This window comes from Helianthus annuus, chromosome 17 (genome assembly GCF_002127325.2).
Source record: "Helianthus annuus cultivar XRQ/B chromosome 17, HanXRQr2.0-SUNRISE, whole genome shotgun sequence".
Lineage (NCBI taxonomy): Eukaryota > Viridiplantae > Streptophyta > Magnoliopsida > Asterales > Asteraceae > Helianthus > Helianthus annuus.
In genome coordinates this window covers 40,365,898-40,390,576 of record NC_035449.2, presented here as the reverse complement: position 1 = coordinate 40,390,576, position 24,679 = coordinate 40,365,898, and the positions used below count along the sequence as shown (strand labels likewise).

At 37.0% G+C, this 24,679-nt stretch overlaps 2 protein-coding genes and 1 long non-coding RNA gene across 3 annotated transcripts; 2 read left to right on the top strand and 1 right to left on the bottom strand.

Annotated features, from left to right (window-relative positions):
* LOC110924045 lies at positions 1 to 462 on the top strand. Its single transcript, XM_022168087.1, has one exon. It carries the CDS (start codon positions 1 to 3, stop codon positions 460 to 462), a length of 462 nt encoding a protein of 153 aa, XP_022023779.1.
* A 230-nt stretch (positions 463 to 692) lies between these two features.
* LOC110923561 lies at positions 693 to 4,949 on the top strand. The gene is made up of 11 exons (XM_022167637.2): positions 693 to 804; positions 1,275 to 1,526; positions 1,624 to 1,710; positions 1,872 to 2,012; positions 2,145 to 2,231; positions 2,883 to 3,018; positions 3,320 to 3,482; positions 3,583 to 3,711; positions 3,814 to 4,008; positions 4,435 to 4,557; positions 4,662 to 4,949. Exons 2-11 carry the CDS (start codon positions 1,286 to 1,288, stop codon positions 4,773 to 4,775), a joined length of 1,416 nt encoding a protein of 471 aa, XP_022023329.1. The 5' UTR covers positions 693 to 804; positions 1,275 to 1,285; the 3' UTR covers positions 4,776 to 4,949.
* A 4,399-nt stretch (positions 4,950 to 9,348) lies between these two features.
* On the bottom strand, positions 9,349 to 10,886 carry LOC118489254. The gene is made up of 3 exons (XR_004886921.1): positions 10,523 to 10,886; positions 9,801 to 9,875; positions 9,349 to 9,396 (listed from the first exon to the last, which is right to left on the bottom strand). It is a non-coding gene; the product is annotated as an uncharacterized LOC118489254 (long non-coding RNA).
* Between the last annotated feature and the right edge of the window lie 13,793 nt (positions 10,887 to 24,679).

The following is a 24,679-nucleotide window of genomic DNA, read 5'->3' as shown; positions in this document are numbered from 1 at the left end:
ATGAATTCAATTCCACTTAATAAGGGACTTGCTACTAGAGTTAATTTAAGAAGAAGAATCGTGGATATTACTACGGTTATGTGCTCTTTCTGCGACGAGTATGAAAAATCTGTGGATCATTTATTCACGGCTTGTTCGGTGGCTATTCGGGTGTGGGCGGCCGTCAGTGCGTGGTGCAACATCCCCCCGATCTTCGCTTTTGAATTCAAGGATTTACTGGATATTCATAATTCTCTTCAGATGGGTAAGAAAGCGAAAAAGTTAATTCTTGGGTTGGTGATTATTTCGTGTTGGTGCATTTGGAAATGTAGGAACGAGTTGGTTTTCAAGCAGAGCAGGAGAAGTCTGCAAGATATTTTGGCTGAGATTAAGTCTAGAGGATTTGGATGGGTTAAAAATAGATCTTCTTGTAAAAATATTAGTTGGAAAGAGCGGTGTAAGTATCCTATGTATATGTTGTAATTTGCCTTTTGCCCGTTTGGGTCGGAGGTGTTGTTTTTTGTTTGGCTTTTTGCCCTTTTGGGTCGGAAGTGTGTTTTAATGAAGTTTTATTTAAAAAATAAAAAAAAAACACTTAATAAGGGACTTATTTGACCACATTTAAATAAAAGGAGGACTGAAAATTGAAAATGTCAGTTAAAAGTATGATGATGTTGCAGACCATCATTTGAACTCTTCCTCTACATATATATTTACACACTCATTTTCTGCTACTTTACTCACAACAAAGAAAAAGCCTGTATCCGGATCCGACCCGACCAAAGAGAGATGGTGTAATAAGTATAATTCTCACAACAACTACAGGTTTCTCTCTCTATGCATATCTATTTATACATATACATATATATGTTTGTTTGTGATGATTTGTTTTAAGTTTTTAAGATTATACTCATCATTTATCATATTTCAAAATTTAACTTCATGTAATGAAATTCAAATCCTGCTGAAGAAACAAATAATTAATTTGTGTGTTTAGGTTCTCATTGTTGTAAGTGTAGTAACTTAAACTTAATATTTTATTAGTTAAACAACAGTTGTGAGTGTTTTTTTTTTAAATAATTTTGGGCGTCAATATCATTTGATATGCATTTTTGTTTGATTCTGTTGACAGCAATTTCTTGTTATTATCAGTGTATCCTTTTGGAAATTCTCTTTTTTATTTTTCCCATTTTGAGGCTTACTTATTTTTATAATTAAATAGTCATTAATTATTGGACATTTTTTTTTTCTTCCTGTTTTTTGAGGATTACATGATCACCTTGTTGTTACACCAGGGAAGGAAAAAATGGGACAGTGTGCGTCGTACCGATTTAAAACAATCGATACGAGGATACCAAGACATATTCATGCTAGAAAGATGAGTAAACATGACATGCCAAAGAAGAAGAGTGAAACAGGCAACTGTGTTGCTGTTAGTGAAATTGTGCACACAACAACCACGTGTACGCGAAGCACGACGTCGTCGTCGAGTTCCACAATTCAAGTCACTCAAATGGAATGGCACCAGAGTCAAATTGATGCAAATGGTGCTTTGATCTTCTTTATTATTAATTTCATTATTATTTAAAATAATTTCCTTTTAAAAGTTAGTATGCCAATGACATAATAAACACTTGGTTGCAGTGATATGTCAAGAAGAGTCATGGTTTGACTCTGTCAGCAAACTTGAGGAATCAGATTCAGATGATGAATATAGTAGTGTGGAAGGAGGTAGTTGCAGAGTGCAGACTTTTTTTTTTTTTTTGGTTAAATAGAATTTAGGGATATATATATATATATATATATATATATATATATATATATATATATATATATATATTTATTATTATGCATCATAGGGCATGTAATTCATTCAGTGTGATACATTACAGATAGTATGCTGCACAAAAATGGACTTGGAGGTTATGAAATTCCGCTATCCAGAAACATCGGTGATCCTAGCAACTTGAGCAAGATTTTAGACTGTCATCATGGGAGCTTGAATGGTATAAAAGATGATGTTGTCATCATAGGTATGTTGTTTCTAGTGATGGTTACAAATTGATTACAGTTATTTTTTATAGATATGATTGTCTAATTTTACGGTTTTATACTAATTTTTTTACTTGCAAAGTCTATATCTAATTACAAATAATCGGATGCAGGTACACAGACTGAGACAAGGAGATCAACAGTTATCAAGCTTTCATTAAAGAGAGCTTCACTTGATGGGGAAGAACCCAATGAAATCCGTAAGCGTATTTTCTCGTTTTTAGGACATATTATCGGATTTTATACAGAACGAAAAGTTGCTAAATATGGTATATTTCAATACGCTCTTCTAGCGAGGCTATAAGCCAACCACACGTTTATCAAACTATTGATTGGAAGTTCATTTTTGTTCCTTTATTTATTATATAAACGAACATGAACAATATGGTCTTTACCCAAAAAAAACATGAACAATATGGTTAGTTGAATAATCAAACACCAAGAAAAGTATACGTTTGTGAACTTTTGATAATTTGTTCGTTAAGGTTTACTTTCATTCATGTATATTCATTTATATAAATCTATGTATATTCATGTATATTCATTTATATAAAGTCTCGATGAATAGAAATTATAAATCTATGTACAGTTAAATTCATAGATACATATATTTTTGATAAAACAGTTAACCTAACAAACGAGCACGAATGAATCTTTTTGACCGGCTAGATTTTAATGATTTATTAGTGTATGCTGATTTATGTCTCAAATTTTCGTCCGGTCAAACTTAAATAAATGGACATGCACCCAGTTCAAAAGTTCTAATGAACAGCTAACATTATCTGTTTTAAAAAAGATTCACACCAACCAAGATGCTGTAATATTTATCATACACATTTTGGATTATGCAGAATCTTCCAGAAACTTCTTTTATCGTCCCCGAGCAGGACTCTTGATCCCATGCTCTACAGATGAGAAACCGACTCCTGGATGTTGGTCTGTAATTGACCCTTCATGCTTCAATCTCCGAAGTGAATCCTTTTTCAAGTATGTTACTGACCTCTCTTACCTACCTTATAAGAAATACTAGTTGCATACAACATAAACCAAATGCCAAACTGTATAAAAGATAACAACACATTTCTGAAAAATCTATCAAAGTTTTTCAAGGAAACTGACATGCCACATCAAAAAGTCAAACTTGGTCAAAGTTACCGACACGTCAGCTGTCAAGTCATTATTTTAATCACATAACAGCTTAGGTTATCTTAACTCGAGATTAGTTATGCTATGATGGTTTTTCCTGCTTAAAGCCGAATTTTGACATCGGTTCGTTACCTGTTTGCAGAGACAAGAGGAAAAGCGCGGCCCCGAATTATAGTCCTTATACTCCATTTGGTGTTGACCTCTTTATGTGCCCAAGAAAAGTTAACCACATTGCTCAACACATTGAGCTTCCTTCTTTAAAAGGAGATGGCAAATTGCCTTCTCTCCTCATTGTCAATATTCAGGTTTATTGTATCTTCTTTTTAGTCATTTGAGGTTGTTTTTTTACATAGTTAATTGGATCAATTTCTTATACATAAGAAGTTTATTTGGTTGTTGTTACAGTTGCCTACATATCCTACTCCTATGTTTCTTGGTGACAGTGACGGCGAAGGATTGAGCCTTGTTCTATATTTCAAACTCTCTGAAACATGTGAGAAAGATATGTCTCCTCAATTTCAGGACTTGATCAAGGTATCTAAGATTATGATTTTCCTATTATATTTACTTGGAACAACTAAGTATATTTAGAAAATATATTTCAAGTTTTCTTATGCCATCGTGTTGGATGTCCAGAGTTTAGTTGAAGACGAAATGGAAAAAGCAAAAGGTTTCAAGAAAGACTCAGTTGTACCTTTCAGAGAAAGGCTAAAGATCATGGTCGGTGTGGTCAACCCCGATGAGCTTGTTTCCAATAATACCGAAAAGAAACTCTTGTATGCCTACAACGAAAAACCCGTCCTTTCGCGCCCTCAACACAAATTCTATCAGGTACCAGTATTTCATATGTGTTTTTTCTTTACACGATAAATATGTAGAAATTGGATTTAAATAATCCCAACTTTACGAAAATATTGTGACAGTCTAAACTTTTAACCCATTTCCCTCAACGATCCCATACTAACTAAAAGTTAATCCAATTAGTTTTTACTGACGTGGACTGCTTATGTGGTAAAACAGTCAAAGATTTGCTGATGTGGACTCTTATGTGGCAAATAAGTCAAAGTTTTGATGACATGGACTGCCACACTAATTGGGTTAACTTTTAATTAGTATGAGATTGCTCAGTGAAAATAAGTTAAAAGTTGGGACTGTCACAAAACATTTTCTTAGTTGGAAGTGTTGTCAGCCAATATGTCAAAGTTAGGATTATGAAAATCCAATTTTCCTAAACCTGTTGACTTTTACTTTATGCAGGGTCAAAATTACTTTGAAGTTGACCTTGACATTCATCGGTTTAGTTACATAGCAAGGAAAGGTTTAGAAGCATTTCGCGATCGCCTTAAAAATGGGATATTGAACTTGGGCCTTACAATTCAGGTACAACAAACAGTAACCAATTTCTGTGTTTATTAATGTGGAATGATATATGATTTATCATAGTAAAGTGATTTAAGAATGTGTGTATTTTGGAAAAATTTTAGGCCCAAAAGCCAGAAGAATTACCAGAGAAAGTGCTATGCTGCTTGAGATTGAACAAGATTGACTTTGTGAATCATGGTCAAATACCTACAATAATGGCCATGGATGGATATTAACATTCTTTGACTTTAGTTCTTTTTTTATCACCATTATAAACATTTATACCTAGTGAAGCAAACTATAGTTGTGTCCCTAGGTCCTGAACAAAATACATAGGAGGAGATAAAGATCATGTTTTTTGACTTGTAGATGTCAATAAGTCAGTAAATATGGTTGACTTTTTTTTCATATTTGTTTGTTAGACTTTAAGCTTGCAGCCCCTTGCAAATCTTGGAAATTGATGTACTGATCAACAGGATGAGTAAACATTACTTTTAAGCAATATTAGTAGGTACGGGTGAGCATGGGTCAGGTTGGTTCTGGGCTAAGTTGAACCTATAATTGTGTTTTCGGATTTCAAATTCTCATAATTGATTGGTTTAGGTTATAAACCATTTGGTTATTCGATTAACCATCTCTCACGTGTCGGCTTTAAAAGCAGGTCGTCCCCAAGATTTCGAATGCCCTGTGCAACTAGTAAACATGGGTCCTTAAAATAGAAAGTTGCATATATAACCAAAGTTTTACTAACTCGGGCTAGGCTTGAAGTCTAACTAAGTTGAACCTTGAACCAACCGGATTACTTAAAACATAAAAGACCAAATTAGTATAGATATATGTATAAAAGTTTAAAAAACTTGGGGATCTACAAAGGTGAGGAGAAGTGGCAAAAAAAGTGGAGCTACAAGTTTTGCACTCATGACCTTACCAGATGTTGTAAAACAAAGTCTAGAAGGCGGAGTACTCGCCGAGCAATCGCTAGAAGGTAGGTTGGCGATGCGATTTTCTTCAACTCTGCCTAATTACTTGGAATCGATCAAATACAATTAACCTCAGCCAGAATCGGATCTAGTTGGTCAATTCGGACCGAGTTCGACTTAAAAAATAATAAAACATAATTTATATGTCTATCATATTAAAGAACAATGAATGTCATTTTTCAAGGAATGAATATAATTTTCTGAAATATTATACTATATGAACATGTATTTTTTATTTATATTGATATTCACGTACTCACAACTCCCCAGTCGACTGATTTAAGAGCGTTTAGCGACTTCCGCAACTATAACCAAAGCTATGGCATACAGAGGATATAACCAACCCTTCCATCACTAGCTTTGTGTTTAAAGATTGTATATAATAATTAAAGAATGTTTTTTTTTTTTTAAATTACTTCAGCAAAACAAGAAAAAGTAAATTGGGTCCATTGTGGTTGAACACATTACACACTCCATGAGCCTACCCTGTTTAGAAGTCAATGAATTTAAACTAATTTTAATTAAACAAATCAAACTATGTTATTTTTATAATGAGTTAATAGCCAAAATGGTACTTGAGGTTTGCTCACTTTTGCCACTTTAGTCCAAAATCCAAAATTTTTAAATCTAGGTCCCCGAGGTTTACATTTTGTTGCCATTTTAGTCCAAATTTTAAAAACTCCCTTCTTTTACTGTTGCAACCAGCCTATTTTGTCCTTTTGTGCAGGGGTATTTTGGTCATTTTTATGAGTTATTATAACAAACTCAGATCAAGAACTCAGAATACCCCTGCGCAAAAGGACAAAATAGGCTGGTTGCAACAGTAAAAAAAATGGGGTTTTTGAAATTTGGACTAAAATGGCTACAAAATGCAAAACCTCAGGGACCCAGATTTAAAAATTTTAGATTTTGGACTAAAGTGGCAAAAGTAAGTAAACCTCAGGGACCATTTTGGCTATTAACTCTTTTATAATTCATAACAAAACTTTTCAATACATAAGATTAGGGGTGTGAATTTCGGATACGGCCTGTGAAGACTCAAAACCAGTTGGTCCGACCTGGTTAGGGTTTGGCTTCGGAGGTCCTGGCAAGAACCTGCAAGATCACAAGGAAACAAGCACACCGTTAGCCTCGTCACAGGGAGGGGGGCCTCTCTGTGACCAAGCTCGGGCGTGAGAATAAGTATTTGTGAGGAGGGAATAGGTCAGGGAGAGAGAGAGAGAGGAGAGTTTAGAGAGAGAAAGTAGCGATTACCCCTGGCTTGGAGTCTTGGCGGGGTATTTATAGTTTTTGGGTATGCTGACGTGGCGAGTTAGTTAGGGTCGGACCAGTCACTATCATGGTAGTTAATGCTGTTGTCCCCAGGTTAGTTAGGGCGGAACAAGGGATCGGTCCGTTCCCTCCAGGGTGCTTAGGTGCGAGTATTCCTTTAGCTATTCGGTCCGGTTACACGCTGTCCAGGCATTCAGTCCGACCAAGGACATATCCTCATCAAGTCCCCCTAGTTCAGAGCATTTGTTTAGCAAAAGTTTTGAACTACATGGCGAAGTTTTTGTGATTCGGGGTTTTTGTTTACCGCTAGTTTTCCCGATTTTTTGAATTTTGAATTTCTTTGGCGGTGATTTCGCTTTGGTGACCGTCAGTTACCCTATCTTACCCTAGTCGATGTGACTCTTGACTTACATCACTTATTGTGACGTGTCGCCCTTTTATTGGTTACTCTTGAGGCGGTGCACGCCCCTATAAAAGGAGGAGAGAAAGTAACTTTTGTTTTTTACTTCTCTGTTTTATCTTCTTCTTCCTTTGTCTCTGAGGCGAAACGATTCTCCAAACAAGGTTAGTATCTTCCTTATAAAATGGCAAATAAAAACAACTTATCCGGTTGCTTTAATATTTTGAATAGAAATGGCTTAGCATATTACGTTGATAAATACGCGATTCCTGCCTCTTTACATCCCGTTCTCCCTGAAAAGGATACTCCTATTTATCCTTTCCCCCCGGGGAAGATAGGGATTTATACTCGCTTGTTTGATTACTGTAACTATCGTCTTCCTCTGACGAAGTTTTTGATCGACGTTCTGCTATTTCACGAGGTTCATCTTTCTCAAATGAACCCCTTCGGCCTTGCCAAGGTGTGTCATTTCGAGTTGTCCTGTCGTGGTTTGGGCTCCGACCCGGATTTGGATGTGTTCCGGGCTTTTTACAAGTTGAATCGATCTGGCAATTGGTACACCTTCGAAGTTAGGAATAAGAATTCTTGTTGCTACTCGCCTACTCGTGGATTACCACCAATATAAAAGATTGGAAGGATCGTTTCTTTTGGGTCGATGACCGTTGTATTCCGGCCGAGATGACATGGAGATTGAAAAGATCGCGCCTCCCACCTTCTCTTCCTGAAGACTTTGAATACAACACAAATCTTTATGCGACTCCGGAACACATTCTTGTCATGGGACGGATCAGCACGATGTGGGCCCAACCGGAATGGTATCCCACCCTTAGGTGGAACGGAAAGGGTTAGTCGTGTTTTTAACTTGATACGGCGTTTCTTGAGTTTTATTCGTCTATTTTGCTCATTTCTTAAGTTTTATGCCGGATCGGACTGTAGATATTATTTATTGCTTTTATTTTTTGGTGCAGCTATGGGCTTAAAAGAAGCGTTGAGACTGAAGTCTTTTGACTCCAAAGAGCTTAATGTCCGGGCCACTAGGACGCTGAAAGGTGACCCTCCGTATCTCAACATTGTATAGGAAAATCTTTATTCGATACGGGAACCCGAGGCTCCAGGTAATCAGGGAGGTTCCGTTGGTCAAGGGGGTTCAGGTTCGGCTCCTGTGAATGTTGTTCTGGCTCGGGTAGCGGTGGTGACTGGTAGTGATAAAGGCAAAAATGTTAGCTCGAGCGGAACGAAAGGGTCCGGCTCAAAAATTGTTATTGAAGACGAAGTCTAGGATCGTGCGTTTGACCCGAATGAGTCGTTCAGAGGAGTTTTACTTTGTTTCAGGTGTGGAAAACAAGAAACAAAGGTAGAAACAGCTTGCAATTCACTTTAACTACTGATTATATTGATATGATCACAAATACAATCAGTCTTCACACCGGCAGCAATTCGGTATGGAATCAGTGAACAGTTACATGATTTCGCTCTAAACGACCTATTTATAGTGGGCATGATTCCGCTCAGAATGACATAACATTAGGGGCAGAATTAGCATCTCATGATTCCGCTCGAAAGTGTCTTCTGACATTTCAGGCGGAATTAGCCTTTGGAGCGAAATCAGCATTTACATAGCATAAAACTTGACATTTTCTCGTTCTACGAGCCCTGAAGTCTAAGACTCGATACAAGACGAAGTCGACAGATGTATGCACCAACAGACTCCCCCTCAGATGTTGACGAGTCTTACGTGTCGAGTCTGTCACACCCCAACCGATGGCGGATACATCGGGATGAGACGAACAAATCGCTCAAAAGCATCATAACACTAATTATGACAATATAGATTAAATCAAATTTCATAAATGACTAAATTCAAATACATGGTTTATTATTAAAATGGGTATCTAGTCCATCCTATTTTGATTCCTTCATCATCTTAACCACCACAAGTGGCCTAGTGGTGGAGTGACTTGGGTTCTCCAATGGAGACCCAAGTTCAATTCCCATTAGTGCCACTTTGGTGGCCACCGACACCCGCTTTAAAGCCGGACCGAGGACACTCGAGGTCTCGGGTTCGAAACATGTTTCTTACCCCTCTTTGATGGCTATGGGTATTTGCCGCCAGGGATCCTTGTCGGGTGGTGAACTGGGAAGGGAGATCCCTTCCGCGGTCAGGGGTACCGTGCAACTACCCTTTTCATCATCTTGACTATCAACCTGCAACATGTATTAAAATAAAATCAACAAATATCAAACATGAATAAAATGTTTATACAAGTTTGATACATAACATAGTAGAATAAAATGTTTAAATGTGCTCACATCCAACATGAATAAAATGATACAAGTTACTACTTTGCCATTCAATATCGTTCAACATCGTTCAATATCGTTCAACATCGTTCAAATATCGTTCAACATCGTAATACCCCAAGACTCAAGGACATTGAGATTAACACGTTCAACTTGCATAGCATATGAGTTTACAAGCATCAAATTGTTTCATGTTTAAATGTGGATAGAGTGTGATAAAAACAAGATTCAAACGTTGCGTATTTTTTTATAGAATAAATGTTACACCCAAAAGTGTTTAAAACGAAAATGGGATCGAGTATACTCACACTGATTGCGTTGCGTTTTCTTGTAATAACGCACGAGTAAAGATTAGAAATTTCCAAGAGAGCGAACGGTTTATCCTAGACGTAAAAATGTCACGTAATGATCTAGTTAATAAAGTGTATAAGTTAAATAATATTCCTTATTATTTATCGTTTGCAAATTAATTAGTTAGATGCAATAATTTAATTATTTATATATGTTAATGATAATGAATTACTAAAAAGAATGTATAATGAGTTAATAATTTAAATGGTTTAATTAAATAAGGAAGAACTAAAAAAAATAAAAAAATAAAAAAAAATAGATTATGACTTTAAGGGTCCTTTAAAGGAAAAGGAAAATGAGTTTCAAAAAAAGAACCAACCAACATTAACTAACTGTTACTGCGTTGATTAGTGATATTCGATCTACAAAACCCCATATGGCTTCAAGTTCAGTTTTTAACCAGTTAAGTCATGAAAGTGAGAATTGTGATAACCCATTTTATATTGATAAGAGTACGTAAGGATTAAACCCTTCTATAATTTTTAAGTTCTTTAAAATTGTGATGATTCTAGATTATAATTCTTTTCAAATATAACAGTGGGTTAATTCCCTTCCTTAAACAACATAACCATTGAACAGTAAACCCACTGTTAGTAAATTTGATGTTTGGTAAATGATGTTTTGAATTCTTATTTGGTTCATGAATAAGAACAAAAAGGGTTTACGAAAAAGAGTATACCGAACAGTTAACGTGAACTCCGACGGCGTTCGGTTCTTTGGCGACGTCTCGAACTCAGGCGAACTCCGGCGTGGATACGTGTCCGGCCACTTGCAGGTCCGGCGAGGCCCGTAACTCTACAGCGACGACCCGACTTCTCCGACGAGTATGCGGTTTGAGCGTAAAGATGTGGTGAAGGTGTGTGGGTTTTTCAAGTGATGTGGAAACTTGAATGGTAGGTGTCGAGAGGATGAAGGGTTTGTGAGGGTGTCGAACAGTGAAGAGGGATGTGCGAAACAATGTTGCGGAGTTGTGTCGGTAAATCGGTGAAGAAAGCTTCAGTTTTATAGTGTTTGAAAGTCTCGCAAATTATGGAAACGGTTTGATTGATTGAATGTAACGGAAACGCGTTACTGATATTAATCACCTTTAAATCAGCGAAAGATAATTGGAAATATGGCTGTACGCGTAATCGGCTTTTGGGCGGCAAAAGGAGTTTTAAAAAAAAATAAAAAAAAAACAAAATGAGACTTAAGTGTTAAAGTGGGCATAAGACTATTATGGACGTGTGGTAAAAAAATAAAGACATATTGGATTGCAATCAATTTCCAGATTTCACGTGATTGTCTATTCCATTATGCAATATTATGTTTCTATACAAGGCTATACTTAAATCTTGGCAAATTCTTTTAAACGTGTATACATGATTGCATTTAAAAGGATTGCAATTTATTTGGTCCAATTACTCATTACTTAACAAATTTAAATTGTACCATTATTACTATCATTATTTGAATTTTAGAGTATTACACAAAGTACAAGAAATAATTTAATAAATGAATTTATTTGATAAATAAATCCTTCAACAGTGAGTTATGTCGCGAAAATTTTTCCGAGGTTTCAAGGGTTAGGATCCAGATTTCAAAACGGGTCGGATTTTGGAAACCCAATTTGACGAATGTTACATAGTCTTCGCATCTTCAGTCTTGTTCAGTCTCTGGGCTTAGTCTCTATCTTCATCAACAGACTCCCCTTAACAATGTGCTGGTATTCCTTTAGTTCTTCAGCATCATCTGCTTCAGGATCGTGGTCTGGCTTTCACAGGTCCAAGATCGTTATCCCTGGCTTAAACTTTGTCTTCAGAATCCTCAGGTATCGTAACCTGGCTCTCTTAAAACATAAGCTTCTCGGGATCGATCAACCTGGCTTTCTTTCACACAGCTTTGATTCCAAGATCGTCATCTGGCTCTCTTCCAGCTCAGGATCTTCAATCCCAGCTCATATTTAACCTGCATAATCTCTACCTCACAGTAAATTTCTCACATTTAACCATTTCAAACATAGAGATATATGCACTAACTCAAACACTCCCTCAGATCAAATCAAAAGATTTTTCGTTAAGAATCTTGATGAACCAATTGTAAGATTATATTTTAAAAAACATTTTGATTTCAAACTCAGACTCCCCCTCACCACATGGTCATCGTGTTTAGCGCTTGGAATTTTGAAAATTAGCTCTCCAATATCAGCTGTCGAAAATCTTTTTGTATTTTTAAAAATTTATGCTAAAACACACTGAAAATCTTTTGGATTTTGAAATAAAGAAACTGTAATGCAATAAAGAAATATTTACAGACAATATTTTTGTGAGTTTGTGTAAGAGGATCATATCAGTTATTGAGACAAGTCACCAACACCGTTAAGCTTGATTACATTTTAAGTTCTAAACAATTCACCTAGATTGTCAGTATATTGATTGTAACACCCCGGAAATATAAAAAACTTTGTATTAGAATTATAAAGTTTAAATAAATAAATAAGAATCAATTAACTAGGGAATCATAACCTAGTTAAGTACAAGTCTAGTAATAACTTGAAATAGGGTTAAAATAACCAAACTATAGGTTAGACTAAAGTGGAGGGGCTTAAGTTGTTAAAAAGGAAACTAATATTAGTAAAATAAAGCAAATAAAACACAAACACTCTTGTGTGAGTGTTGTGGAGATCGACCAGAAGACAGGAGCGACCCAAGCTCCTCCTCTAAACCCTAACTCAGCATAAAATTGATCAATTGAAGGTCAATTTCTGTTCCAAATCAAAATCCGAATATAGATTAGTGATCCTCATCACAATATGGTTACAAGGTATGTAAAATTTGGTGTTAATTCTTTGTTTGAAATTCTCATGAAATTGGGAATCCTGAAACAATTATATTGCATGTCTGTTTTATGATGGATTAAGAACAATATAGTGTTTAGGGACAAACCCTAGACGGATATAAGTTGAAATCATGTGAAATTTTAGTAAAATCCATAAACACCATGGTAGGTGGTTAGTGGGTTATGTAGAATTTGAAAAACACTAGGAAATTGGGTATTTTTCTAGTGTAAATTGACAATTATGAAGTGACTTCAGAATTATAGAAGCTAACAATTTTGTAAAATGGTTGATTGATGTGAAATTAGGGCTAAGTGATAACCTAGAGACTTGATATTTAATCATATGAAAATCTGCCCTTAAAGTGTTTGTGAAAATGCCTCAAAGAAGGCTTAAAACTGAAATTCAAAGTTAAAACGCATAACAATGATGTTATGCGAATTATGATGTAAAGAGAGTTCTAAATATGTCATAAATGAACTCTATAGGAAAGGACGCAGGAGCGTCAAGTGGACAAGCGGGTGGCGAATCACGTTTGAAAGGTCTACTTTGAAGGTATGTAACTTGACCCGTTACATTAAGCATGTTGTTGATTAGCTTGGTATAAGTGTATTGTTGGATATAAAATTTGCGTTGATTATAGAGATCACTATTGTTATGTAAATTGATAGACTTAGTATAGTCAAAGAACCATTTGGTAGTCATCATAATGGAGGAATCCACAAGATGAGCCGATGGATCCATTAGTTGCGTAAATTGTAGGCTTAGTGTTCTAGTAATTGATAATGGCGATAATAATCACAAGTGCAATAAACCATGAGATTGGTAAGAAATGCGGGTGATAATAAGCCCCGGATGTTGGGCATAAGGTGCCATAAGTTCATTAAATAAATGGTATCAAAATGGGCAAAGTTAGAATGGGTCGAATAAATGCATGACGACATATAGTCTTTCAGTCCGTAAATTAAAATTTCGGTATGATAATTGTAATAGGCACGTCGGTAATGAATTTACAGACGTATAGGAAAAAGAATCACCTAAAACGGACTTACGAGTCGAAAGTTATGGCCAAATGAAGTTAAAAACTTAAATTTCCGGAGCTGGCAGCAAGTGCAGGATTCAGCAATGAACCTGCTGGAAAACTGTGTCTCCCGCGCCACGCGACAGGGTTTTTTGATCCCTCCGCGACACGCGACGGCTGCCGCGGTACGCGACAGAATTACCAGTACCTGTTGCGACACGCGGCAGGATAACCTTTGAAAAATTATTTTGTTTTTCGTGTTGTGATGCTAGGACTTGATTGTATGATTAAATTCATTGTGGAAACTAACCATTTGAGTGGTTTTGACCTTAGGTATGTTGGAAATCTTACGGATGGCGGTCAAGCTAGATGTTGAAGAACCGAACACTCGCTTTTAAGCTTCCGCGTTATATTAACTTTGATAAACAATGTTTGGAATGTAAACTCTTAGTTAAACAACTTATGAATATTTGAATTAGTCGGTAGTTGACATGTGTTTTTGCTACTTATGGAACTTATGTTATCAATTAGACGTCTTTTATAAAAAAAATGGCATGAATATAGTCAAACCACACAATATATAAGGATAGTGTTTAATTCACTCAACGTTGGCTCTGATACCAACCTATCACACCCCGATTTCCACGTGTATCACCGGTGGGCCCGGTGGGGGATTACTGTGACGTAGTTGACAACAATATAGTCAAACCACACAATATATAAATGCACAGCGGAAGCATAAAGATAAATATATTTCAACTATTGAATGTAATATCCAGGTATCACAATCGTCGAAATATAATCCACAGGGGATCAAAATAAAATAGAAAAATAATTGTTCAACAGATATTGGCATCCAAAGCTTGCGAGACTCTAACGATGCTAAGGAGTGGCCAGCCTATTACGTGTAGAACCTACATTAATCTTTTTGGGGAAAATACGTCAGTTTACACTGGTAAATACATTCAACCGACACTTTTGTAAAATGTTTAATAAAATTGATTTGAATGCACATGGCACAAACTCTTTATAACTTGGGATAATTTATAATTAAATCTTGTAAAAGAATTACATGTTCACTATGCGTTCGGTCGTCCGGGTCGTGCCGGGTTTAAGGTTAATAGACACGCCACAAAGCATAAAGCCGTGGCGGGAAAACCAACGGTTATACCTTTAGTTAATATAGACACATTGCCGGGTGTACGCCTACACCCGCGTGTCGAGGTCGTGGCCATTTCGTAAAATGATGCCAAGGATATCCGGGACATGGTCATTAAGCTCTCAAAGGCGTTGTAATATATATAACTACATAAATCTATTAATAATAATAATAGTAATATGGGATAAAAATCTTTAAGTTTTCTCAATTATTATTATGTTATACATATGCATGTTATTTTCTTTTTTGTTCTCTTTGATAACGCAATGGAAAATAAAAGGAAAAGTAGGATACACTCATATAATAATAACAATTGAAAGTCTTTGTGTTCATGTTTATTTAATAAAAAAATGTTATGCATTTATCTTTTGGGTCTTCTTTGTTACGTACATGAAATAGAAGAAGAAAGAAATATGCTATTGATATAATATTTTACAAAGCATATTCAAAAGCATATTTCAAATTACCGTTCCGACGTCGGTTTTTGCGGCAAACTTTTTTTTATATCTATGGCCATATTCTTTATAATTTTACAAACTCTATCTCATCAAACTAACTTGCCGAAGATTATGGGATGCGATAATCGAATCACCGTTCTTTATAAACTCTCATAATCAATTCTGAATCTGATTTTAGAGTTTCGTTGAAGCCATCACCACCGCATTCTCCCCCATCTGTAATTCTCCGATCTCGATCAGCCACCACACCCCCACGTTTGATTGATCGCACCGCTGCACAACCTTACTGCCAAGGGCCGTTCGCCACCGTTGCTGAGTTCGCGATTCCGCGGCCACTGTGTCTTTATCTCCGCCTGAACCTCCTCTGACCCGCATAAGCCGTTGTACAACCACCGCACCCGTGCCTTGATCTGTTCGGTTCTTTTCAAATAGTTGAGGTAAGATTTCCGATCAAGCTAACTGTATAGTTTGTATTATGTTCCATGAATCTTGTTTTTGTTTCGACTTCACAACCACAATGCTTTTCCTTTTTGACCAAATAAGTGTCCAGTTCTCAAGGCTACGTTACTAAAGGTGTTCGGATTATGTAATGCTGGTTAACCAGTTGAATAAAAGGAAAATATTAGCAAATGGGTCAAGTATTTAAATAAACAAATAAACCCAGTTGAGTCAATGTTTTGTTTCTACCTTATAACCTTCGGTGCTGGTTCAAATTTAGGATGATGAGTTAAAACAAATTCTCTTGGTTAAGATTTTTGTCTTATCCATCTGATTAAATTTATGAGCATTAATTCCTGTTGTCTTATTTTATTTTATTTTATTCCAAGCTACTCAACAATTTGAAAGTGTTAGCATGGTACAATATTTGAGTTAATTAGAGTGGTCCATGTTAGCTACCTTCGGTATATAAGTTGTGTACTAAACTGTTTTCTAAAAGTAACATACAAGAAATAATAATCATAATATTATTATTATTACTATTAAGTGGGTTGATAAACCTAAAGGATAAACTATATATTTTTATATAAAAGATGTATATACTGTTGTCATCAATAGATGACTCCACAACTTGGCAATTAAATCTAAGGGTTTAGGATATGGTTGGCGGAAATTTCTTACGGACTAGTCATTTTTCACAAAAATCATAAAACTAATTTGGGTTGTATCGGGATTATAGGTTCTCGACTTTTTGAGATTGACTTGATTAATCGGTTTCGCTTTGCTTGCTAATAAGGTACGGATTCTGTTTCTTTTACATCATAGTATTTTTGTTCAAGTCCGTTACTTTGTAGTACGGATGTTTTTGTTAGTCGTCTCTGTTTGGTATTGTTATATGACTAGTATATATATTGTAGCATGCAATAGACTTTAAACCTTGTGCTCGTTATTGCATGTTCCCTTGATACGTTTATTTCTGATATAGCTTTGTACTCTGTCACCCGAGCAATTATAAGACTTGTCGTTGGGGCGTCAACGACATGGCACTCATCGTGACGGTGCGTAACTAAAGTTCACGGCGTTTCTAGTTTGTGCTTGTGTAGCACATGGCCCCTAGAGGCGAATAGATCGATCTTAGCTCTGACTCCTGACTCCTGACTCCTGACTCCTGTTGAGATGGAATACTGTGTGTGCGCCTACACACACCATCTCGGCGCATGGACTATAGCCATGCATGCCTCTGTTTAGGCTCCTGGGTGCTTCTATATCACGTGACTTGTTTTATTGTTATATGTTGTCACGTATGTCTTGTCTCTGTTATGATATGTTTATATGTTTATATGCATCTGGTTATGTTCAGTATCTGTTATCTGTTCAGTATAAGTTTTGGGATTCAAGTTATATAAGTATCTGTTTCAGTGCCAAAATCTAGACTTGTTTAACGTCAGTACCGTTCATGTTTCTGTCCGGATGTCTTTCTTACTTTTACTGTTGATTTATCCGTTACTGGGCAACTTTTTGGCTCAGCCGTATTTTCTTTTTGGTGTTTGTCTTATGTGTTTTCAGGTAATCAAGGGAAACGGGGATGAGTGAGAGGAAAAACGAAGTTTAAGGAGTTTTTGAAATTTCAGTGTTTATTTATTTTCAGTAATTGAATAATATAAGACTTAGGTCTTCTGGTGGATTCGAAACTTTTGTTACTTGGTTTCTATCGTTTATTGAAACTCTTTGGTTTTTGATATCTGTAATAGTGACATGCCAGCCCGTTCTGGGTTGGGGTGTTACAGTTATGGTATCAGAGCCCAGGCTCTTTCTTGTAGAAAACTTAAACAATAAAAATTAAACATGTGAGTTAATTAATGGGTAGACGTCGGGTTAGGATTCCATCTGTGTCATCTTCCGCACGCTTTGAAACTTTCCTCTTTTCACATGTATATCTCTTTTCAGATGCCTCCTCGAAGAAATGTGAACAACAACGACGTCCCTTTGGAAACTCTGATTGCTAATGCTGTCAATACAGCTATTGCGGGTTTAGTTCCCAACCTTCTACAACAGCTGCAGCAGAATAACAACAATGTACAGCAACCACCAGGGGGAAACAACAATGGTAACAATAACGCTCCTGTTACTATCCTTGATTGGCTTGAGCGTTTCAGAAAGGAAAAGCCAAAATCGTTTAGTACCGCTGCTACACCAGTTGAGGCGGAAAACTGGATTGCTCATATCGAGAAGTTATTCGAAGTGATGGGCGTGGGTGATGTGTTTAAAGTTAGGCTTGCTAGTTATAAACTAGAGGACGATGCCCATAGGTGGTGGAAGACTTTGAAAGAAGCTCGTGGAGGTGATCAGTATGCGGCGACACTCCCTTGGGCCGAATTTCGCACTTTGTTTTATCAACAGTACTTCACTGACGCTGACAGGAGTGAGTATCTGAGAGAGTATGCTTCTATCAGGCAGGGGGATGACGAGCCTATTATGGAGTTCAAAGCTCGTTTTAGTCGTTTGGTTAATTTCCTGGGCCCAGCAGCAGGTACACCACAGCAGCAGACCGAGAATTTCAAATGGGCTATATGCGATCACGATAGGAAGTTCATCTTGAATCTTCGTTTCACTGACATTACTGAGGTAGTCGATGCTGTCAAGAATTTGAATAATGAGAAGAAGCAGCGTGAGAAGAAATCGGATGTTGATCGCAAACGCTCTAGGGAGAACGACCATGATAATTCCGATAATCAGGGTGGCAATGAGCAATCCCAAGACCGTGAGGACCGTTCTGATAGGTATTACTACAATAAGTCGCGAAGTGGAAGAAACCGTTATCAGAATCGTAGGCCTGCACAGAATCAGATGCAACAGAGCGATGCCCCTGGAGCACAGCCACATAATCAGCAAAACCCGAATCAGAATCGTGCTGATATCCCTCCTTGTACTCATTGTGGGAAACGTCATGGTGGAGCATGTCGCCTTGTTGAAGGTCGTTGTTTCAGATGTGGAGATTCGGACCACTTGATTAAGGATTGCCCTCGGCCTGAGCAGCGAGCTAATACTGGTGGGAACACCAAAACTACTGGGAGGGTTTGAGTTTTCGCACTCGCAGCTAATGCCGCAGGTACGCTTTTCGCTTATGTGCAATTGGTGAACGTGATATGTGTGCTCTTTGATATTTGATGTGACACATTCTGTTGTATCACTTTTATTTGCTAAGTATTTGAAGTCTTTGTCCACTTCTTTAGAGTATCCTCTAGTTATGTCTGCTCCTTTTAGATATACTTGTTTTGATTTGATTTAATATCCGTTTAATTGCCATCTCAGAAACCTCGTAGCTTAGTATGTGTGATGTCTAAAGGTTTTGCTATGTGTAAAGTCTATTCCGTGTCCATTATGTGTGAAACGTTCGTATTCGTATTTAGCAATTTTGAGGACAAAATTTTTTTTAGGAGAGTAGAATTGTAATATATATAACTACATAAATCTATTAATAATAATAATAGTAATATGGGATAAAAATCTTTAAGTTTTCTCAATTATTATTATGTTATACATATGCATGTTATTTTCTTTTTTGTTCTCTTTGATAACGCAATGGAAAATAAAAGGAAAAGTAGGATACACTCATATAATAATAACAATTGAAAGTCTTTGTGTTCATGTTTATTTAATAAAAAAATGTTATGCATTTATCTTTTGGGTCTTCTTTGTTACGTACATGAAATAGAAGAAGAAAGAAATATGCTATTGATATAATATTTTACAAAGCATATTCAAAAGCATATTTCAAATTACCGTTCCGACGTCGGTTTTTGCGGCAAACTTTTTTTTATATCTATGGCCATATTCTTTATAATTTTACAAACTCTATCTCATCAAACTAACTTGCCGAAGATTATGGGATGCGATAATCGAATCACCGTTCTTTATAAACTCTCATAATCAATTCTGAATCTGATTTTAGAGTTTCGTTGAAGCCATCACCACCGCATTCTCCCCCATCTGTAATTCTCCGATCTCGATCAGCCACCACACCCCCACGTTTGATTGATCGCACCGCTGCACAACCTTACTGCCAAGGGCCGTTCGCCACCGTTGCTGAGTTCGCGATTCCGCGGCCACTGTGTCTTTATCTCCGCCTGAACCTCCTCTGACCCGCATAAGCCGTTGTACAACCACCGCACCCGTGCCTTGATCTGTTCGGTTCTTTTCAAATAGTTGAGGTAAGATTTCCGATCAAGCTAACTGTATAGTTTGTATTATGTTCCATGAATCTTGTTTTTGTTTCGACTTCACAACCACAATGCTTTTCCTTTTTGACCAAATAAGTGTCCAGTTCTCAAGGCTACGTTACTAAAGGTGTTCGGATTATGTAATGCTGGTTAACCAGTTGAATAAAAGGAAAATATTAGCAAATGGGTCAAGTATTTAAATAAACAAATAAACCCAGTTGAGTCAATGTTTTGTTTCTACCTTATAACCTTCGGTGCTGGTTCAAATTTAGGATGATGAGTTAAAACAAATTCTCTTGGTTAAGATTTTTGTCTTATCCATCTGATTAAATTTATGAGCATTAATTCCTGTTGTCTTATTTTATTTTATTTTATTCCAAGCTACTCAACAATTTGAAAGTGTTAGCATGGTACAATATTTGAGTTAATTAGAGTGGTCCATGTTAGCTACCTTCGGTATATAAGTTGTGTACTAAACTGTTTTCTAAAAGTAACATACAAGAAATAATAATCATAATATTATTATTATTACTATTAAGTGGGTTGATAAACCTAAAGGATAAACTATATATTTTTATATAAAAGATGTATATACTGTTGTCATCAATAGATGACTCCACAACTTGGCAATTAAATCTAAGGGTTTAGGATATGGTTGGCGGAAATTTCTTACGGACTAGTCATTTTTCACAAAAATCATAAAACTAATTTGGGTTGTATCGGGATTATAGGTTCTCGACTTTTTGAGATTGACTTGATTAATCGGTTTCGCTTTGCTTGCTAATAAGGTACGGATTCTGTTTCTTTTACATCATAGTATTTTTGTTCAAGTCCGTTACTTTGTAGTACGGATGTTTTTGTTAGTCGTCTCTGTTTGGTATTGTTATATGACTAGTATATATATTGTAGCATGCAATAGACTTTAAACCTTGTGCTCGTTATTGCATGTTCCCTTGATACGTTTATTTCTGATATAGCTTTGTACTCTGTCACCCGAGCAATTATAAGACTTGTCGTTGGGGCGTCAACGACATGGCACTCATCGTGACGGTGCGTAACTAAAGTTCACGGCGTTTCTAGTTTGTGCTTGTGTAGCACATGGCCCCTAGAGGCGAATAGATCGATCTTAGCTCTGACTCCTGACTCCTGACTCCTGACTCCTGTTGAGATGGAATACTGTGTGTGCGCCTACACACACCATCTCGGCGCATGGACTATAGCCATGCATGCCTCTGTTTAGGCTCCTGGGTGCTTCTATATCACGTGACTTGTTTTATTGTTATATGTTGTCACGTATGTCTTGTCTCTGTTATGATATGTTTATATGTTTATATGCATCTGGTTATGTTCAGTATCTGTTATCTGTTCAGTATAAGTTTTGGGATTCAAGTTATATAAGTATCTGTTTCAGTGCCAAAATCTAGACTTGTTTAACGTCAGTACCGTTCATGTTTCTGTCCGGATGTCTTTCTTACTTTTACTGTTGATTTATCCGTTACTGGGCAACTTTTTGGCTCAGCCGTATTTTCTTTTTGGTGTTTGTCTTATGTGTTTTCAGGTAATCAAGGGAAACGGGGATGAGTGAGAGGAAAAACGAAGTTTAAGGAGTTTTTGAAATTTCAGTGTTTATTTATTTTCAGTAATTGAATAATATAAGACTTAGGTCTTCTGGTGGATTCGAAACTTTTGTTACTTGGTTTCTATCGTTTATTGAAACTCTTTGGTTTTTGATATCTGTAATAGTGACATGCCAGCCCGTTCTGGGTTGGGGTGTTACAAAGCCAACAAAACCAATTTTTAAACGGGTCACATTGAAAACACCCGACTACTAATGAGTTGGGGTCAATTGCCCGACCAAGCGGTATTTTAAATACCGTAACCCAAGCCCGTATAACGGAAAATAAGTTAAAAGTATTTACCTGAGCAAGTAATATCCTTAATAAACAAATGCAAGTTTCTTTTACCGGTCTCCTATTCTGGAACGAAGGTTTGAAATAACCTATTAGAATCCTAACGGGTCTTTAATGTAGCCTTAGCTTAGACCGGTCAGTTTCAAAAGATAATTACGGTTTAATCGCGTGAAAGGCGAAAACCGGGAATGGAATGTGGTTTGGACCCAACAAGTTTGAAGACTTGTTTTATATGGGTAATATAACCACACTCTGGATTTTGAGGTCAAAACAATAAGGTTTGACCCGTTTCGGCTAGTTTATGTAAACTAGTTACATAAACCGAACCGTGCGCGTAAAAGGCGTAACGGGTAACCGTAAGAGTCCTACACAGGTTTCCTAAGTCAATATGCTTTAAAGAGGTTGTGGTATCAGTAGGATACCTTCCATAATGCCCGTAACGAGTTTAAATCCAATGTATGCCCCGTAGGGGTATTTTGGTCATTTTAAAGATTATAAAAGAGGTTTCTGAGTTCTACAGGAAATATGAGTTTTCCGAACAGTTTACAAAGTCCAAAATACTCTATTTATTATTTAAAATCAGTAGCAACTGGAATCGGGTCAAAATACCATGTAGAACTCAAGTTATGTCCGAAAAGGGCATATTCGGTATTTACCGAACCGATGCCATAACCGCAGGTTATGAGCAGGCTAAAAATGATTAAAAATCTTTAAAAATCTCAAAATATTATTTTACATCAGTGTGTAAAAGGTTTGGTGTCGAAATTTAGGTTTTGGTAGGCTTTATCTAATTGCGCCGTTTAATTACTAAAGTTTTCGTAATTGCGCTAATTAGCATAACTCCCATTCTAGACCTCGGATTGACGTGAAATTTTGGGGACATGCTTAGAAATCAGTAACTAAGGTTATTGTCCTTTCACGTGTCCAAAATTCTCTTTTTAAAGTAAAAAGGGCGTTACTGTCAACTTTTAAGCTTTTAATGGAAATGTGCTAAAGACTCGGACAAACCACGAACCGGTCACAGAGGGTTATACCATCATGTAACCTGGTCCTAAGAGAGTCCTAAGGCATATCTAACTCATACCATAACTGGTCAGAACTGAAGTCAAAGCTTTGCGACTTTCGGTTTCGAACCGGGTCAAAACACTAAATGGTCGGATCAAACAAGCTTAGACTAGTTAATATACTTATTAGCATGTTATATGAGTGTTAAAACAGGTTACACGCCATCTACATTACTGATTATGCATAAAATCGCAAAATAGCATTCTGTTGACTTTTTCTAAGCAAGTTTGACTCGACATTCGGACTAGTTAGAGTGGGAATCAGAGGGTGCCCTTTTAGGGGTTTAAAGCCCACATGATTACCAACATACAACTACCTTTGACTCGACAAACCACTGGACCATTTGTGATTTATCGTAAAGTCAATCGTTAATTACGACGGATTGACTTTCAAGCTATAACTATGTAAAAACTAAACCACAAAGGGTTAGGCATACTTACAGAAGCTTGGTACACGACCATAGATGATAGAAGAGTGTTCTTGAGCTCCAGAAGTGATCAAGAAAGCAGGTTTGAGGTGTGTTTACTAAGTGCACAACTCATGGCCTTTTATAGTGAAAATGGAAGCACAAGATCATCCCAACTAAGGCTACAAGGGTTCCTTGATCATCAACATGTGTCCCTGGGTGCTAGGGGTCGTTTAGGGGGCGCCCATGCTCTCATAATGGCATTCTAAGGCGGTTAAAATAGCAAACAGTGAACTTATCCCCGTATTCTGCATCTGGCGGTCTGACACGGCCCGCGTTAAGGATCAGGCTACCTTTACGCGGGTCGCCTGAATCCTAATGTCAGGGACCGGATCTGCACTGCCCGCGCGGCCCGCGTAAGCTTCTTGGTTTCTTCGACGCGGCCCGCCTGAGGCCTGTATTTCAAGATTTTCAAATCTTTTGTAATTATTGCCCTGGCCTTTCGGTTTCGAAGGGATAACTTTGCGTTTTGGGCCTCGTTTATTTACGATTAAGGGCCCCGTGACCTTTACCCGCGCCGTTAAGCCCCCGATTAGTTTAATTACTATCCGAAAAGCCTTAACTTTCATTGTTGACGCTTCTAACCCCTCGCATACGAAATTGATCATAACTTTCTCGTTATAAAACGGAACTTCGAAATTTATATCGTATATTCTAGTGAGCGTAATTTACTGTTACAAAGTCTCGGGTTTGTCAAAGGGTCACTCAGAGGTATAAATTAAACATGTTGGCACCTTTGACCTCTGTAGTTTGTAATCCCTCACTTTCTTCCACCTTTTGTTCCGTACGATCCATGATTCATTCGTTTGAAGGTACGAGCATCATTTAGGGTTACTGTACAATATATTTATCCCTCGTTGACATTTTTAACCCTCGAATTTACATACTTTCAATGTTTGTCAACTTTAGTCCTTTATTTAGCATTTAATAACACGTGTAAACCTAAGACACGTGTCAATACATTATTGGACCCAAAATTTCGAGGTGTTACATCCTCACCCCCTTAAAAGAAATCTCGACCTCGAGATTTATTGAAATAAATGAGGGTATTTTTCTTGCATCGTGGACTCTACTTCCCACGTATACTCGGGACCTCTACGGGCATCCCATTTCACCTTCACAATTGGTATATACTTCCTGCGAAGTTTCTTAACCTGATCGATCCTTCGACACAGGTTTTTCAACGAACTTTAAGCTCTCGTCGATGTGTACATCTGTATGCGGTATAACCAGTGATTCGTCAGCGAAACACTTCTTCAGGTTACAGATGTGGAACACATTGTG